A 20281-nucleotide genomic window follows, 5' to 3' on the forward strand; every position below is an offset into this window, starting at 1 on the left:
TGTTATTGAGTGGCATTTATTATTTTACAGTTCTGGAGATTAGAAGTTGGAATTGAGTTTCTCCAGGCTAAAATGAAGGTTCACCAGAGCTGCCTTCCTTCTAGAAGGTCTAGGGGAGAGTCCATGTTCCTGCCTTTTTCAGTTTATAGGCTGCCTGCCTGCATATTGCGGCTCCTGGACTGCTTCCATTTCCCAAGCCAGCAATGTGCGGGTGAGTACGTCTCGTGTTGCATTCCTTCTGCCTCTATCTTTCGTTTATAAGGAACCTTGTAATTACACGGGGCCCACTTGGATAATCCAGGATAATTTCCTCATGCCAAGATTAGCTGATAGCTATTAGCTGGTTAATTCTTCTCTCCATGTAACCTAACATATTCATGTATTCTAAAGATTAGGATGGGAGCATTTTGGGAGGGCCATTATTCTGCCCACGACACATAATTTGTATACACTGATTGAACTGATTACTTTTCAGTATCCTATTCCAACAGCACTGTCCTATAGCGATAATTATAATGATAATAACAGGTTATAGGCTAACCATATAAGAGATCAAAAGATCAAATAAAAAGTTATTATCACAGATCTTCTAAAAATGTTTAAGACATTGGCAGGTAGCTTATCTTTCTTGAGAAATGACTCAGCCAAGCAGTAGAAGGATTCATTTAGATAACATTTTATTTGTTAGAGCAAGATTTGACAGACTTCATTTTAACAGCTGGAGAAATTAAGTTAAATTCTCAACATTTGGTGTATTGGCATACTTTTACAGGTAAGTGCAGACCAATTACATATATTTTGAAATAAAATCCCTGCTTCTATATTTTAATTTGAAGATTGGAAGGTAGAAGACTTACATTTTAGGAGATATATTTTACTAGTGGAAAACTGTCAGAAAATATATTCTTTGTGGAAGTTTATACAGTCAGTTCTCAATGATCTCTTTGTTATAAATAACATTTTTAATGTGTACTTTTCTGAACAGAAAAAAATAGCAATTCACTTTATGAATACTTTCATATTTACAGTGCCCTTTTAAAAATAGTAAGTTAAAAGGGAATATTGCAATGTGAACCATAATATTTCTAAAATTAAAAAAAATAAAGAACTCAAATATATGAGTCTAATGAGATACAGTATTTTTCACTGCACTGAAAGGTTATGGAATAGAGTACTTCAGGTTTATATACATGATTTTTACATTTACAGGCATGAACAATATTACATTCTGACACATTTATGTACTACTGAATAAGCATTTGAAGTCACAATCTGTGAAATAAGTATAGAAAGAGCATATACTTCATTCTAATATTAACATAAAAACAGAACAGAAATGTTTAGTTTTTCCTTTTGTGAAGTTTTGTGTTTTCTATTGGAATAGAAAATTGATGTTACAAGTACAAGTTGTTTCAGTAAAACTTTAAGTTCAGAACAACTCATGGAATTGTAAGCTGTGCTTATTCAATTCTCATCTAGTTTACAAAACACCAAGTCTGCTCAAAATACATCTCTTTGTTATAACATTCACTCTCTTTTTACTGTTTCATATTCTACCCCTTCATTCTCTTATGTTTTACTTTCTGTAACAGAGCTCATTACCAAGGTGATAGAGGACTAATTTCAAAGGCAACATGAGTCACAATAATATCAAGCCAGTGGGTTTCCTTCAGGACAGTCATACTTTTTTTTGTGTTAGAAAGAAAATCTTTCCTTGGGTGCAGTGATATCATTCTGAAAAACTAATTACTTTCCAAATATCTGTAATACTATTTTTGCCATAGCTAAGTAAGTCATGTAGAAAAGCTTACTATAGCTATATGGTACATAATTTTATTTTGTATTATCTACAGTTCCTACACAGTAAACAGAAAAATGGATTTAAAATATTTGATTATCTTGTAATTAATAATTGGACAATTTGTTTGAATCATATTTATACATTGGCCATCCACAGCTAGGCATTTTTATTTCTGCATAACAATAACCATCTATAGTTCTGTTTACCTCAAACATCCGAAACAACAAGGGACATTTTTGAATAATCTATAATATTCTTCTTGGATCTAAAAAAAAGAAAAAAATAAAGTAAGAAATGTGAAACATAATTGCAACAATCACATCAATTTATTTTCAAATCACATTAAACTTATATTTGGTTTATAAATTATTGTTGCTTTCTGATTATATGTCAGAATACACTCAAGTGAATGTAAGCTGTATTATTTATATTCCTACTAGTAAGTTTTTAAAAGCACATTTTTCTATGAACAACAGGTGTTCTGATTATTTCAATGCTAAGATGTACTGCATTTAGGCAATAAAGGCACAAGTCATAAATTTATGAAAATGAGAATTTATATCAATTTGTTCACTGATGCTACATACGTATCTATACTAGAAGGTTGACAAGAATAACAAATCATTTACCTTTCTAGATAAGATACACAAGAATAAGAAGATGAACATCCCCTGGAAAGCATTGCTGACGGTGAAGAGATAAGCTGTCACCACCGATGCATGCACAACATGGAGAACGCCAAAGATCCAGGTGGTGCCAAGGAGGAAGAGGAGGGCAAGAGCTCCTCGGGCACAAGACCTAGAAGAAATTTGCAATGCTCCAGCTGAGAAAGCTATGAAGACTTAACACATCCTCAAATCCCTTAAATTTTGTAGGAAGTTGGAATAACCCAGAAATCTTTGGTAAAGACCAACAAGAATTTTGAAACTGATAAACTGTGCCATAGTTACATGGGACAGGCTAAGGTATACTAGTGCACTGTGGTTGAGACATGTGTCCAAATTCAAGGCAGCATTATTAAAATCTGGTAGTTTTTGAGAAATTTCCTTAATCTTAAAATATGCTCATCTGGTATACTATACTGTGTATGCTTTGATTTCAAAATCAATGTTGCAGGAACTCCTGGAGCTAAGACATATAGCTGTTAGGAAGTAGTCTCCCTAAGAAACCTTGAAAAATATACCATGTGGATTTAGGTCAGCACATAGGCAGGACATCAAAGGAAGCTTCTGCTTTCCTTTTAGGCTCAGTAGAGAAGAACATGTAAGATATAAATCAACAATTTGGGGGGGAGGGGTTTCCCATACAGTTACTTCAAAGTAAATTCATGTTAGAATGCTGATTTCTTGAATAAAACAAAAAAACAAAACACAGGAAGATACTCTCTTACATATTTTGAACTTACTGCCTCTGAGTTTTGGTAAAACATTCAATCCAGCTCACTGAGGATACTGCCTTGAAAATTAGGCAACTGATGCTTATTTTCTCATTCATTCTTAGTGCAATCATTCTTTACTGCAGAAGATATTTTTGCAGTGCACCACAGAAAATGAGTCATTTTCAACTTTATTAAAACCAGCAACTTACATGTTACTATGAATGGTGAGGAATAAAAGAAAGTAATCAAACATTTGCTAACTTCTAACTATAAATCTTGTGCAAGATATAGAAACTACAGAAGTGTTCCCAAGCGACTCAAATGTCAGTTGTTTCTAATGTTCCCTACAGTACACTGCAGTTTTTCCTGAACAAACCACTTTCAAGATATCAATAAATCAGTTTTAAAGGGCAGGAGGTGAGGAAAAATCATGGCAGCATGCAAACTAGGAATCACAAGAAAGAAACACAGCTACTAAGCTCTGAGAACTGCTTTGAGAAGATCTTAAGGCTGGCTTTTATCTTAAAATGTAGTCATTATCTTTCTTTTTTTTTTTCCCAAAAGGGAGTATGTTCAAAAAAGATTACTTACCATTTGATCTGTGGTGATTACAGGCTTATTAAATATATTAAGTGCTATTTAGCAGTAACTATTTTAAATATGATGGGAGAAAATGTGAAAAAATAATTTAAAAACTGCCTTCCAAAAATTATTTGCACTTTAAGTTACTGAAGCTTTGAACTGCTAAAGAAAATACAATTGAAGAAATGCTTACCTTATGTTCTCATAGCAACTAACTTCTGGTTTCAACCCCGCAGTGTGACGAAAAACTTTGTATATGATAACTCCAAATGCCAAGAGATTAACCTGAGAAAATAATTTCAAGAGATAATTTTCATAACAAACTAGATACATATAAATAAAATAAACACGTGGCAAAGATATAAAATAAATAAAACCCAGCAAACCATGGCATTTTTATGTATATTAAGAAGTACAAATCCTCTGATAGACGTATGCAAACAAAGAGGTGTTGATCTTTACAATACCACTGAAAATTGTCAGTACAAATCATAGTAGTACAATTTGCCAGATTGTATTAAGCACCTGTTCAAGAATTTCTTCAGATGTTACAATCATGTCTACAGATTGATGAATATCATCTTCTGCCAATAATATGGTTAATATACATATTAAGATAAATTTTGGTTTGAAAAACTTAATGAATGTTTGAGAAATCAAATTTTTGTTCATTAAATTGTGTGCTATTTCTTTGAAAAGTTTTAGTGATAATTCTGTCAATCCTTTGAAAATTTTAACTGGAAAAGAGAATTTGAAAGGAAATTAGAAAAAACACTCTCAAGTTCTATCACTATAAAAAGTTTGAATAAACTTTGTTTTGTATGGTTCCTTTAGCTGTCTCTTTTAATATTATGCTGAGGTTTAATTTTCCTAAATTTAACCTCATAAACCTTCAAAATGAATGTTTCAATGAAATATATGTTTGTTTGAAGACATATACATTTTATTGATAAATATTTATATTCTATTATCTATATTCCTGAGTATTGGTTATACAGAATGCAGAGAATTTTTACCCCTTCTAAAATGACTTTATTATGAAAAATTTCCATTTCTTTTTTTTCCTTTTCCTGTATTCTTGGTGATTTGTAAGCCATATTTACAGTGTCAGAGGATTAATTGAGGGATATATTTTATTTTCATTTATTTTTAAAATATAAATTTATTTATACTGGATGCTTGAGGGATATATTTTAAATGTATATTTTTTTAAACAAAAGCATACTAATAATGTGAAATATTAAAATTATAAAAATAATTTGTAGATTAATCTTCTATTGAATATACTTTATTAACCCAAACAGATTTTTCAAAAGCATTTTATAACAGCAGTAGCAAAGTGCAGTATTTTAATATTTGGCTAATTGTTATACTAGTATTTCAGAAACATAGAAAAATTATGTTTTTTCTTCCATATTCTAAAAATTTTACATAGCTTTTGAAAATCATAGGGGTTTCCTCGAAGGCTCAGTGGTAAAGAATCCACCTGCAATGCAGGAGCCACAGGAAGATCTCCTGGAGGAGGAAATGGCAACCCACTCCAGCATTCTTGTCTGGAAAATCTCATGGACAGAGGAGGTGGCAGGGTACAGTCCAAAGGGTCAGAAAGAGTAGGACAAAACTGAGCAACTGAGCACAAACACAGCACTGAAAATGGTATTTATTAGTTACTGATTCAAAAGCAGTATAAAATAATAGATCAGATAATTTCATATTGTCATGTCTCCATGGAGAGGTTCTTGAGAGAAACTCTTAAGAGGAATATGGATCTAGTCCCTTCTCCTGCTTCCAAATATTTATTGCTTCCAATTATATGATTAATAAATTCTTATTAAGTAAGGAGCCCATGCAAATAAAAGAATTCAGCAATTGTAGAGGAGAGATAAAATATATTTAAATTGATTCAGTTGACAAGTTTCATGCTCTGTTACATGCTCAGACAATTAAATTGAATGACAATTTAATAATATTTAATTTCATAAATAGTCTTTGCTACTTATGAAAGAGAGATGTTTAGTAGTTTCTGGATTTCTATAGCTACAGCTTCTTTAAATAAATTTGGGAACAGTTGTATTTAATTTTATACATTTTTTAAAATAAGGAAAAGTATTAAAATTTGGTTAGTATAAATAATATACTCAAAACATTATTAGTTTGAAATCTTCAGAGAATTTTATGAGGTGTTTATATTGAACTTATCTCAACAAAAGAAGAGTTGTAAGATAAAATAACATTAAATTTTAAAATGATTTTTCACCAATGAAAGTTAGTGGTTAACATTTATAATCTTTATTAGAGTTTCTTAAAATTCTAATTTTGATAAAACACATTTGGAAAACAGTTGCTCTTACGGTTTCTCACAAATGCATACGCATTTTGGATATGCTTTTATATCATATGCTAAAATAATGAAGAATAAAATGGAACATTCTCTATGGGTGATCTAGTTATGGAAAGTACATGTTTTCTACATAAAAGGGAAAATGTTTACACATAAAATAGGTGCTACTATAGAAACAGGAGACTGATTCTTAGTCCATAAACATGTTTTCCCAATTGTAAGATAAAACAGGTTAAAGCATTTTTATCAAAAAAGTGTTATGGTTTTATGCAATGAAAACAATCAGAAATACATTGTATTATTCACATTTGATGACAATACCAGTTGCTCAGTGGTAAAAAATCTACCTGCCAATATAGGAGAAACCGGAGATGTAGCTTCAATCCCTGAGTTGGAAAGACTCCTTGCAGAAGGAAATGACAACCCACTCCAGTGTTCTGGCCTGGGAAATCCCATGGACAGAGGATCCTGGTGGGCTATAGTCCATGGGGTCTCAAAAGAGTAGGACATAACTTAGCGACTAATCAACAATGAAAGCATATGGAGCATTTTATTTGCATGTATTTAAAACATCTTATAAAAGGTCCACTGAAACTCCAGTACTTTGGCCACCTTATGCAAAGAGTTGACTCATTGGAAAATACTCTTGATGCTGGGAGGGACTGAGGGGAGGAGGAGAAGGGGATGACAGAGGATGAGATGGCTGGATGGCATCACTGACTCAATGGACGTTGAGTCTGAGTGAACTCCAGGAGTTGGTGATGGACAGGGAGGCCTGGCGTGCTGCGATTCATGGGGTCGCAGAGTCAGACATGACTGAGGGACTGAACTGAACTGAACTGAAGTGTCTGGTATAGTGGTGAGGGCTGGGTACATTTAGCATTTAAGCCAGAACTTGATCAGAAATGAGGGAGAAAGGCATTTCATGATAGAAAATGGCATTTTAAAAAAGCCATGAGACCTAAAAGAGTCAAGAATGTGGTATGTCTTTAAGGAAAACAAAGGGAAGACGAGCAGGAGGCAAGATAGAAAGAGATAAAGAGGACTTAGATTTTATCTTGAAGGCAAAGGTTTTTTATTCTTTCACTCAAGAATCACTTATGCACTATAGTCCCTTTCCAAAAGAAACTTGCAGTGTAATAGGGGAGATGGCCAGTCAACAGGCGTGTACAATTCTATTCAGGAAGTGCCATGCAGTTGTTTGCAGAGTAGAGAAGGACAGGGATGACACTCTAATGCATGATTTCTAGGCCAGTCTTGAGTGGCCAAAGGAGTACAACACAGAGAAAATAAGTGATTTGTCTGGATCTCAGTCACTGGACCTATCTACGTATACGTACTTGCTCGGACTCAGTGGATTCAAATAAGATCCTTAGGCTCTGACTTTTTCACTTGGAAATCCAATGGACATGATGAATTAAAATGTCAAAAATTAAACTACTATTCTCCTAAAGAATCCATTTTTGCTGTAAACTTTACCAACTTATATCTCGTTTTTTAGCAGTAATCAAGTTTATTCATCAACAAATCTTTCATCTTTACCTTCAAAACATATTTGGAATATGACCACTGCATAACGTCTTTACATTTCCTTCTGGAAGAGGACACCGTCAGCCCTCTCCTGGGCTAAAGCTTCCTAACTGGTCTCTCTGCTTGCGTCCTTGCCTTCCTACAGTCTTTTCTCGTTACAGAAGAAAGATCGACCTTTTAAAATGTACGTCAGATCATTTCTTTAGTCTGAACCCTCCCATAGGTTGCTATTTGAGTTAAATCTGAAAATCTCCCAACAAGGTCTGAAATTATATATTTCTTCCTTCAAATTCTACTTCTCTCTGCTTTGATCAGTTCACTCCACTCACATTGGGTTCTCTGTTCTTCCTCCAGCACACAAAGCATGCCTTCAGGTCACTGTCCTTGCAGGACCCTTAGATATCCCCTTAGCTCATTACCTCACCACCTCTGTTTAACACTACTTACCTACCTACAGACTCCCAGGGTAGCTTTGTGAAAAACTGAAACCCAAATGATAAAATCAAATCTGAGTTCAACTGCATGGAAATGCAGAGCATGATGGTATTTTTTACTGTTTTGGACAGTGCCAATTCTGTATGTTGACATGTTCTTCCCTGGCTTTCATCAGTAGGAAACTGACAATAACTTTCCTTAACTAAACTATAGTCAAGTTTCTATGAGCCCTCTTCTCATTCAGGCCTTGACCCTGGGCCTCAGTGCCATTTTTGCAGTGTCTAGTTTTAGCAGGAATTCTGTTGAGTCAGCTTACAGAGGATTTCCCCCTCCCCCCTTGATATGCGATCACTTTCAACGTTTAATCAAATTTTCCATCTCCCATCATTGATATCTGATCACCCTGGACTGCCATTCAGCAAGAAAGCTCTTAAAATAAGTTTAGCAAGAATTCTCCCTACATTTGATGTCTTAGTAATTTTCCATCCACAACCCCCACACATAACCTGTTCTCAGGCTATAAATCCCTGGTTGTTCTTATAGTATTCAGAGTTGTTCTTAATCCCTTCTATATTGATAGTTTTGACACCTATCACAATAGTCCTGAATGAAGTCTTACTTACCATTTTAACAAGTGTCAGAATACCTTTTTCCTTGACAAAACTCAAAGCCAAATCCAAGGTCATATTATAATTTTCAGCAAATTTGGGATAACTGGAAAAACCTACATTTATTCCTTTTACACTGCCTCATTCTCTTTTCATTCATAAATACATAAGCTACTTTAAATTCTTTTTCTAATAGAGTTAAGAATTAGTATCACCTAAAGGCACATGCAATGACAACCCACTCCAGTGCTCTTGCCTGGAAAATTCCATGGGCAGAGGAGCCTGGTAGGCTGCAGTCCATGGGGTCGTTAAGAGTCGGACACAACTGAGCGACTTCACTTTCACTTTTCACTTTCATGCATTGGAGAAGGAAGTGGCAACCCACTCCAGTGTTCTTGCCTGGAGAATCCCAGGGATGAGGGAGCCTGGTGGGCTGCCATCTATGGGATCACACAGAGTCAGACACGACGACTTAGCAGCAGCAGAGGCACATGAGTTCATTTACTAAGAGGTGGAAATTAAGCTGAAACTCTATGCATGTTTACACGGTCCTGAAAGTATCTTCTGGGAGGGAATATTTTGTTAAATAAGCATGAACCGTGTGAGATGTGATAAAAACAATACTCAGAACAAGATTATATAGAATTAAAAAAAACATTTCTAATAACAAGAAATAGTTTGCAATTATTCCAGAAGTATTTTGAAAATTTATAGAGAAACATCTATATTTTAGATTAAATAATTGGAAAGATACTATTAACACTGTCAATAATAACAAACTTGAATGCTTCAGTAAAGCTTTAAAATATAATGTATTGTTCTTAGTCGCTCAGTTGTGTCTGACTCTTTGTGACCCCATGGATTGTAGCCTTCCAGGCTCCTCTGTCCATGGGGATTCTCCAGAAAAGGATATTGGAGTGGGTTGCCATGCCCTCCTTCAGGGGATCTTCTCAATTCAGGGATGAAACCCAGGTCTCCTGCATTGCAGGCAGATTCTTTACCATCTGAGCCACCAGGCAAGTCTTTAAAAATATAATGGAAACAATTACTATTAACCCTAATTAGGAAAATAGACAGTTTAAAATGATTCACACTTTTGCTCATTACTGTTTACCTATGTGTGCCGATATTAAGAGCTGTTGTTCCTTTATTATTTATCTCTAATGCTAGCATCACAAAAGCAAAGGGGCTAATTAATGACTTGCAAATTAACAGTCATTCATTATCATTTCTGTCTCAATTTTTAAAACATAGTTTTAACTTATCAACCAGGAGTCCACAATACTTTTCTAGGAATAAACAAAACAAGGACACTACATGGTAAATATAAGAACTCTGAAATTCACTGCTATACTTTAGAATACAGAGTACAGAAAAGAATAAAAATAGCTGCGGAAAAAAATCTTTCAAAATAATTTCCTTTGCTTCATCTTAAGTGATATTTATCTATACAGATATCTGTTTCTTCAATTTATTGATACATGCAATTAATTTAAATTTTGGCACACATACTCTGATGTTTGACAGAAAGCATTAAATTTTTTTAAGTGGGTTAGGTTTCTTTTTTTTTTTTTTTACTAGAAATTTAAATAGATGCATTGGTGAGAGAGCAGCTGCTAATTCTTAAAGATTAAGGCTAACAGGGTACATTCAACCTAAGAGCTTCAAACTCAGACTTCAAAATGAAGCATTTCAATCAGTCATTTTTTTCTCTTTCTTAGTCTTTTTCTCAATAATTGATGAAGCCATCTATATGCTGATGTCAGATCTCACCAGAAAAAATAAGAAAATTTCTCTTACAGCACTTTTAGTCCCATGCTTTAATTTTTCACATATATCAAGTGTGATCTGGTTCATTTAAGAATGTGTCATGATCACAACCATAATATCCTTTCAGATAGTTTTATTACCTTTAAATTAACTGGACTAGAACAAAACTGCTTCTGCTATGGACGAAAGGTGCTTTTTACTGGCTTACCAAGAGGCTATAAGAAAAGAAGACCCATTCTCAATCCTTAGACCACTGCAGAGATGGCTAAGTAGTTCTTAATTTAAGCTTTAAAATGAAAAGATAATCTATTAATACAAAAAATCTATTAGCTAGATTGGAATTAAGTGCTGAGAGTTTGATCTTCTGATTTTCTTAAAAAAAAAAAAATCTGGAATTGCTCTTTTACACGTCTTGCAGGGGGGTGGGTTAGTTGCTAATTCATGTCCAACTCTTGCGACCCCATGGACTGTAGCCTGTCAGGCTCCTCTGTCCATGGGATTCTCTAGGCAAGAATACTGGAGTGGGTTGCCATTTCCTTCTACAGGGTATCTTCCTGACCCAGGAATCAAATTCAGGTCTCTGGGATTGCAGGCAGATTCTTTACCGACTGAACTACGAGGAAGCTCATGCCTTAATTACATGCCTTAGTTACAGGATATTCACATAGTACTGGGTTATGTGATAAGTGGAATAATATGCCCCTCCAAAAAAATGTCTACACCCTAACATCTGGAACCCTGTGAGTACAGCAAAAGGGATTTTATAGATAGAATTAAGGTTATAGACTTTAGGATAAGAAAGTTATCCTGGATCAAAAAGGGCTCAATGTCAACATGTGAGCCCTTAACCAAAGAGGAAGGCAAAGAGAGCCAGCAGAGAGATGCTGCAGAAGGCAGGAGAGATGGGGCAGGAGTGAAGGTCAGAAAGCAGAGAAGACCAAGTGGGCCATGAGGCAGGAAATGCGGGAGCCTCCACAAGTGGAGTCTGCTGCTGCTAAGTTGCTTCAGTCGTGTCCGACTCTCTGCAACCCCACAAACGGCAGCCCACCAGGCTCCCCCGTCCCTGGGATTCTCCAGGCAAGAACACTGGAGTGGGTTGCCATTTCCTTCTCCAATGCATGAAAGTGAAAAGTGAAAGTGAAGTCGCTCAGTCGTGTCTGACTCTTTGTGACCCCATGGACTGCAGCCTACCAGGCTCCTCCGTCCATGGGATTTTCCAGGCAAGAGACGAGTGGGTTGCCACTGCCTTCTCCGAAATGAAGTCTGACATCTGTCCAAAAGTCAGCAAAGAAATCAAATTGCATGAAACTGAATTTGGCCAACAATCTGAATAAGCACAGAAATAAATTCTCCCCTAAAGTTTCCAGGATGGCTTTTGTGTTGTTTTTAGCCCAGTGAGTCTCTGAGCAGAGGAGTCAGTTAAGCCTCTCTGTTTGCAGACCTCTGACCTCCCCTACTGTGAACTCACAGATTTGTGGCCAAGAAGTTTGTAATAATTTGTTATTACAGCATCAGTAAAACACCCTGTGTTAGTTTACTATCACTGATTACCTTGGTATAGATATTAAATCCCACATAGTTAGAGTATTTATTTTTAAAATAAAAATTTTAAATCCAGCTTAAAACAAATGCTAATGTATCAATAACTCATATTTATTATTTATGTTCTAGATATTTTGTGGGTAGTCAATTATATGAAAACATTTATTATTTGTGAAATCTGTTTCTGTATTTCCTAAAGTAAAAAGATCAAGCCAAGTTATAACTTGTAAATTACTTCCTTTTCAACAAATCATAAATGCAGTCTATACTTCCAAGTACTTGTTAAATTTTCTTCATTATAACATTAATACCTGCTTTTACAGGTCTTTCTCATAGTGTGGCCAGATTAGTAAATAAAAATATAGGATGCCAGTTAAATTTGAATTTCAGAAAAATGACAATGTAATTTTTTAGTGTAAGTGTATTCCATACAACATTGAGAACATACTTAAAAAATAATTTGTTGTTTATCTGAAAGTCAAAGCACATGAGCATTCTGTGGTTTGTATGACAATTCTCATTTCATAGCTTCCAAATTATTCTCTCATCTGATCTTTTTTATAATCTGAGGACACTGACTTCATAGTAGAAAACCCCAAGGAAATTATCCTTTCAATGAAGGCTGATCTATAATTGTTTGAAAAGAGATCTCAAAGGAGGAGGGGGTGAATTTTCAGATATTGCAACCACTGTGGAACCTGAACATGTGTGAATGTACTGAGACTGATAAAATACCCTGATAAAATTACATTGTCATTTTTCTGAAATTCGAATTTAACTGGAATCCTATTTTTATTTACTAATCTGGCAACACTATGAGAAAGACCTGAAGGCATATAGCGGCTGAAAGCACATTTAAAAGGTTTGAGCCCAGTAAAGAATACACGCAGGCTTGGCAGAACTCCCTCTGGAAATCCCAAGATCTGCGTGATGAAGCTGTGCCAGGAAGCAACTGATTGGGTTCAGTTCAGTTCAGTTCAGTCGCTCAGTCGTATCTGACTCTTTGCAACCCCATGAATTGCAGCACGCACTAGTTAAACACCTTTTGCTAATAAAGTAATAGTCATAAGACAAGCTGAACCCTGGGACCTTTAGTGCAGTGCAGCAATGTATGCACCTGAACACACCCCTCCTCAAGCAACAAAATACAAAGAAACTACGTGGGACTAAAATTAAGTGTGGCCGATTCTGGACAAAAGATACAGAGAGACCAATAAACTCAACTATCACTTTTGAAGAACCTGGAGCAAAAGCAGGGCTCAGGAGCAAAAGCAGGGTACTGCACATGCCCCCTGCACACACCACCACCTAAGTGGTGGGCAAGCCACCTAAGCTATCCTTGTGGCCTGACCCCGGAACACATCCCTACCCTCACCCCATATATGGAACAAGTTCATCCTCTCAGGGAGCAAGCGGGCAAGGACACCTGTTGCTTGTTCTTGCCATCCCCCGACACCCTGCTGCAGCAGGGTCTCCAATAAAGCTTTGTTTGAATTTCTTGTCTGGTCTTAGATTAATTTCTACTGATTAAGGAGGCCAAGAACCCTGGTCAGTAATAGTTAGAAATGAAATTTTCAAAGTTTAGATGGTAAATTGCATTAGTATAAACTTAGAGGAAACACAGAAATTGTGATGCCAATGAGTTTGTTGATCTTTTATTAGAACTGTGGAGTGGACTAACTTTTCCCCTACATTAGCTTCATGACACTGCTAGGAGACATTTCTTTCCCATCATCACAAGCCTCATCTTTTTTAAATATTCCCTAGGCTCAGTATTGAGCAGCTTTGGGAATATCTAGAATGTCCTCTCCTGAGGCTAACGCCTGGCACATGAGAGAGCAAACTATGCAGAAATGGGAGTGCAGTTTATAACTATAGGAAAAGAAAATTCAGCAATCTGAAATATACTGAAACATCTGCAAGAATCTGAAAATACAGTATATTTAAGTAGGTTTTAAATATCCAAAGAGGAGAGTATCCCTCATAGATTATTCTGGGATATTAACAGTGTATTAATGGACATGAACTTGAGCAAACTCCAGGAGATAGCAGAGGACAGGGAAGCCAGTCAGCCCTGCTGAAGTTCACAGGGTCGCAAAGAGTCGGACATGACTTAGAAACTTAACAACATTAACAATATTCCTGATACTTGACAATCTCTTAAGATTTACGCTTTAAAACACAGCAATACTCTCCCAACAGGCCTTTACTTCTTGGGTATACAACTGGATGAATTGTTCTACCATTTTTCATATACTCAATATCCAAAACAGAGACTCAGATCGTAAAAAAAAATTATACTAATATTTATTGAGAGTTTTCTATGTGCCAGACACACTATTCTCAGCCTTCTTTATTTATTCATTTATTTAACCCTCACATGAACTTTATAGGATAAGTATTTATTCTTCTTAATATTATCATTACAGAGAGTCCCTCATTTTTGATTTAGGATTTCTTGACTTTACAGTGGTGGGAAAGTGATATGCATTCAGTAGAAACTGTATTTCAAATTTTGAATTTTGATTTTTCCCAGTCTTGTTATATGTGGTATGGTACTCTCTTGATGCTGGGCGGGGGGCAGCGAGCCTCAGCTCCCAGTCAGCCCCACGGTCGCCAGGGTAAACAACCAGGACACTGACAAATATCTGTACCCATACAACCACTCAGTTTTTCTCTTTCAGTATTCAAGAAATTACATGAGATATTCAATACTTTCTTACACAACAGGCTTTGTGTTAAAAGATTTGCTCAACTTTAGGCTAACATAATAGTTCTGAGCATGTTTAAGGTAGGCTAGGCTTAGCTATGATGTTCGTAAAGTTAGCATTTCTACATGTATCTAATACATGGGGTTTATTTTTTTATTTTTATTTTTACTTTATTTTACTTTACAATACTATATTGGTTTTGCCATACATTGACGTGAATCCACCACGGGTGTACATGCATTTAGTCGAGCCATAACCCCACTGTAAGTTGAGTAAGATCTGTATCATTACATGTATTTCACATTTATGGCAACAGAAGCATAGGGAAGTTAAATAACTGGCTCAAAGTGAAATGATGTAACAGAGTCAAGATTCATATCTAGTAGACAAATTCTACAGTTAATGCTCCTAAGAACTCTGCAAAACTACCAAACTATAGATGAAGGATAAAGAGAAGTTAAACTGACATCTAAAAGTTCAAGAATTTAACTGTGCAGATGTTTATTTATTTTTGGCTGCTAACAGTAACTTTATTTTAGAAATGGTTGAAAGTGGAAAACATTAATGAGTAGCGATTTGGTTAGCTATTTGACATTGGTATTCATTGAACTTAGTCAGTCACCAGTGACACTGAAAACGATGTAGTGTTTTACGCCAATGAACCCCTAAAGGAGACACATGCGTTCTTGATCTCTGCGGTCAAGCTTTTCCTGTGCTGCTGAACAATAGAGCTCTATATCCTTTAGAGTTCAAGTGTGGTTACTGGGTTCATGTCAGTGGTCTTATGTGGAATATAAAAATAATTTATTACTACACAGGAAGAACACATTAGAGTTCTTACTGATATTTTTCCAAGGAAAAATTGAAGTTTACTACTTAAAATATAGAGGACACTGGTGCCATCACTTTTCTACATCACTTATTCACACGTCAAATGAAGGCCGTTTGGAAAAAAATTAAAAAAAAAACATATATATATATATATATATATATATATATATATATATATACACACAAGCCATTTGGAGAGACAAGGGACTGTTACTAAAGATAGAGAAGTCCTCCCCTCCTCCCCCAACCCTTTGTTATCTTTGAGCCTCTTGCAGGGTACAGTATGTGAGCCTGCCAGGTGGCTTTCCAGATCATATCACACAGTTTAATAAAGTAGCCCTGCCAAGTGGCTCCATGGTAAAGAATCTAACTGCCAATGCAGGAGACCCAAGAGATGCAGATTGGATTCCTGGGTTGTGAAGGTACCCTGGAGAAGGAAATAGCAACCTGCTCCAGTATTCTTGCCTGGACAATTTCCTGGATAGGGAAGTCTGGCAGGCTAGCATCCATAGGGTCACAAAGAGGCCAACACAACTGAGCACAGCAATAAATGAAAAAGTAAGACCTAAAGTCTCCAAGTGTACTTTGGATTAAACTTAATACTGATAAGTATACACGAAGAAGAAAGTGACACAACTGACTTTTCTTCCTATTCCTACACTGAGTTATCTGCCATACAAGCTGCAAGTCCTCATAAATCGGTCAAGTTAAAATCCACAAATAGATTCAAATTCCAGTTCCAGTTATTTATTTCTTTGTATTGCACTTTCCTTGTCTGTAAAATATGGATAATATTAGTACTTATTTCACAGGGTTTTTGCATGTATTAAATTACATAATAAAGTACTTGGAATAATGTTCAATATAAATGTTCCAAACAAACATCAATTATCACTAACAGTTATTGAATCATATGGAAAGACGTTCTTTCAAATTGTCTCAAATATTTGAAGTGTCCAACAATAAATAGAGTGTGTATTTATTAACAATTGGATAGACATTATTTTGTGTCATAGACTCACTGGACCTGTAAATAGCATCTTAAAATTTCAGAACTTATATCTGTCGGTCTTTATTTTAGGCAATACCTCTTCAATGTAAAATATAGATCTTTTTTTCCACTTTCAGGATTTTCCTCTAAAATAATATCAGCAAAATAAATACTTGAATAAGTTTAATTCAACAATAATTCTTTATTGTTCATCTAAACAATTTCTCATTTTTATTAAAACTTCTCTAGGGTAGAATTGAAATTTCGGGGTCAAAAATCTAACTATCTTTAAAATTTTTACAGAACTGTATTTCAAAGAGCAATAAATATAAATAATTATTAGATATATTAATATAAGAAGAATATTCTTAATAAATGTAATATGATAATCTGGGGTATTTTATGGGAGAGGCTAGTTATCTTTTCTTACATTGCTCTAACACAGAAGAGGGATAAGCAAACTTTTTCTATCAAAGGCCAGACAGTAAATAGTTTAAACTTTGAGGACCATATGGTCTCTATCACAACTACTCAATTCTCCATACCATTAAAACAGCCTTAGACAATATGCAAACAAATGAATGTGTCTATCTATATTGCAAAAAATCTTTATTTATTAAAACATGCTGTGACTACTGTGGGCATCCCTGGTGGCTCAGATGGTAAGGAATCTGCCTGCAATTCGGAAGACCTGGGTTCCATCCCTAGGTTGGAAAGATCCACTGGAGGAGGGCATGGCGACCCGCTCCAGTATTCTTGCCTGGAGAATCCCCATTGATGGAGGAGTCTGCTGGGCTACAGTCCATGGGGTCACAAAGAGTCGACACGACTGAGCAACTAAGCACAGTAGTTTAGAATAAGATCCATAAAGATAAAGACTTTTTAATATTTTAGTCACTGATGTATTCCCAAGGCATAGTACAAAGTCTGACATATATTAATAAAAGATGCTTAACAAACATTTGTTGAATGACTAAGAGGATGAAGGGTGGCATATCCCAATCTTAGGTACCCTTAATGGTTTATGTAAAGGAACATTCAACTATTAAATTGACTAAACATTCTTAAATCTAAATTTTGCTTCCTCTCACATTCTGGCAATTTTGACAAAACAATATCATTCTGAATCTATTGTCTGTGGGTAGAAATACCACTGGAAACTGAAATAGTTTGCAAAATGAAATGACCCTCTAGGAATAATTTTGAGAAAAGCTATAGGAATGAAGTTTCACCTCCTTTATTTTATGAATGGACGCCTCAGGATATATGCAACATTTTGCATCTAATAGAAACCACAGACTCATGGACTTTATGATATGTATTCATTAATCAGACTTGGGCACACAAGCAGGCCACACAAAAGTCTTAATCAACAAGTGGGCAAAATACTGCCTCATTAGGAAAACATCTTCCCACATCCCCTGAGGTAATAGTTAAATAATTGCTCTATTTTATTATGGCTAAAATCCCACAGCAATATATAATCATAAATTAAAAAAATATTTGCACTTCATATTTCCACTAGGAATATTTTAATAGCTAGATTTTAATGTTTAAAAGAATAATTTACTAGCCTCCAAACAGAATTAAAAGGTGAAGAGAGCTAGAAATTTATAAACATGAACGATAAAGTGATCTCTGTGGGTGTAAGTGAATTTCAAGAGCTTATTTTTATGGTTGGTTTCAACTGTAGATGTTTATAAGCCATAGAAAGATGCTAGAAAGGGAACAAAGGTGAAGGAGGAAAACTATATGTGGAGTATTTACAACAATTATTCGATTTAATGTGACCATGAAAACTGAGTAATGAAATTTCTTTTGTTAAGATATAAGCAAGGAAAAACGTTATTTGCGTGTATTTGCTGTATAAAATGAGGATAGAGGTTATTAACAGTTAAATAAATTATACAAACATAAAATCATTCAATTGTTAATTAGCACTTAAGATAGAACTTGAACAATTAAATTAAAAGATATTGCTAAGGTTATCACAAATATAAAAGGTAAAAAGAGAAGAAGGACATAAGACTGTCCCCCAAATTATTGATACTTTTCCAAAATTTTAAAGAATTTTATCTACCTAAAGAAACTAAAGACCTATATATAGAAAACTATAAAACACTGATGAAAGAAATCAAAGAGGACACTGATAGATGGAGAAATATACCACGTTCATGGATCGGAAGAATCAATATAGTGAAAATGAGTATACTACCCAAAGCAATTTACAAATTCAATGCAATCCCTATCAAGCTACCAGCAACATTTTTCACAGAACTAGAACAAATAATTTCAAGATTTGTATGGAAATACAAAAAACCTCGAATAGCCAAAGCAATCTTGAGAAAGAAGAATGGAACTGGAGGAATCAACTTGCCTGACTTCAGGCTCTACTACAAAGCCACAGTCATCAAGACAGTATGGTACTGGCACAAAGACAGACATATAGATCAATGGAACAAAATAGAAAGCCCAGAGATAAATCCACACACATATGGACACCTTATCTTTGACAAAGGAGGCAAGAATATACAATGGAGTAAAGACAATCTCTTTAACAAGTGGTGTTGGGAAAACTGGTCAACCACTTGTAAAAGAATGAAACTAGATCACTTTCTAACACCCCACACAAAAATAAACTCAAAATGGATTAAAGATCTAAATGTAAGACCAGAAACTATAAAACTCCTAGAGGAGAACATAGGCAAAACACTCTCAGACATAAATCACAGCAGGATCCTCTATGATCCACCTCCCAGAATTCTGGAAATAAAAGCAAAAATAAACAAATGGGATCTAATTAAAATTAAAAGCTTCTGCACAACAAAGGAAAATATAAGCAAGGTGAAAAGACAGCCTTCTGAATGGGAGAAAATAATAGCAAATGAAGCAACTGACAAACAACTAATCTCAAAAATATACAAACAACTTCTGCAGCTCAATTCCAGAAAAATAAATGACCCAATCAAAAAATGGGCCAAAGAACTAAATAGACATTTCTCCAAAGAAGACATATGGATGGCTAACAAACACATGAAAAGATGCTCAACATCACTCATTATTAGAGCAATGCAAATCAAAACCACAATGAGGTACCACTTCACACCAGTCAGAATGGCTGTGATCCAAAAATCTGCAAGCAACAAATGCTGGAGAGGGTGTGGAGAAAAGGGAACCCTCCTACACTGTTGGTGGGAATGCAAACTAGTACAGCCACTATGGAGAACAGTGTGGAGATTCCTTAAAAAATTGCAAATAGAACTACCTTATGACCCAGCAATCCCACTTCTGGGCATACACACCGAGGAAACCAGAATTGAAAGAGACACATGTACCCCAATGTTCATCGCAGCACTGTTTATAATAGCTAGGACATGGAAACAACCTAGATGTCCATCAGCAGATGAATGGATAAGAAAGCTGTGGTACATATACACAATGGAGTATTACTCAGCCGTAAAAAAGAATTCATTTGAATCAGTTCTGATGAGATGGATGAAACTGGAGCCGATTATACAGAGTGAAGTAAGCCAGAAAGAAAAACACCAATACAGTATACTAACACATATATATGGAATTTAGGAAGATGGCAATGACGACCCTGTATGCAAGACAGGGAAAGAGACACAGATGTATATAATGGACTTTTGGACTCAGAGGGAGGGAAAGGGTGGGATGATTTGGGAGAATGGCATTGTAACATGTATACTATCATGTAAGAATTGAATCGCCAGTCTATGTCTGATGCAGGATACAGCATG

General features: G+C 35.3%; 1 protein-coding gene across 2 annotated transcripts in view; it reads right to left on the reverse strand.

The window, feature by feature from the left end:
* The window catches only part of ADGRL4 (adhesion G protein-coupled receptor L4), a 141125-nt gene continuing 121504 nt past the window's right edge, over positions 661 to 20281 (reverse strand). For both annotated transcript variants that reach the window (XM_013962706.2, XM_018045666.1), the window contains exons 13-15: positions 3955 to 4046; positions 2431 to 2599; positions 661 to 2066 (exon numbers count right to left, since the gene is read on the reverse strand). In XM_013962706.2, the coding sequence (XP_013818160.1) occupies positions 2004 to 2066; positions 2431 to 2599; positions 3955 to 4046 (324 nt within the window). In that variant the 3' untranslated portion in view covers positions 661 to 2003. The remainder of the gene's footprint in view (positions 2067 to 2430; positions 2600 to 3954; positions 4047 to 20281) is intronic.

Source organism: Capra hircus, chromosome 3 (assembly GCF_001704415.2).
Source record: "Capra hircus breed San Clemente chromosome 3, ASM170441v1, whole genome shotgun sequence".
In the NCBI taxonomy this organism is placed as follows: Eukaryota; Metazoa; Chordata; class Mammalia; order Artiodactyla; family Bovidae; genus Capra; species Capra hircus.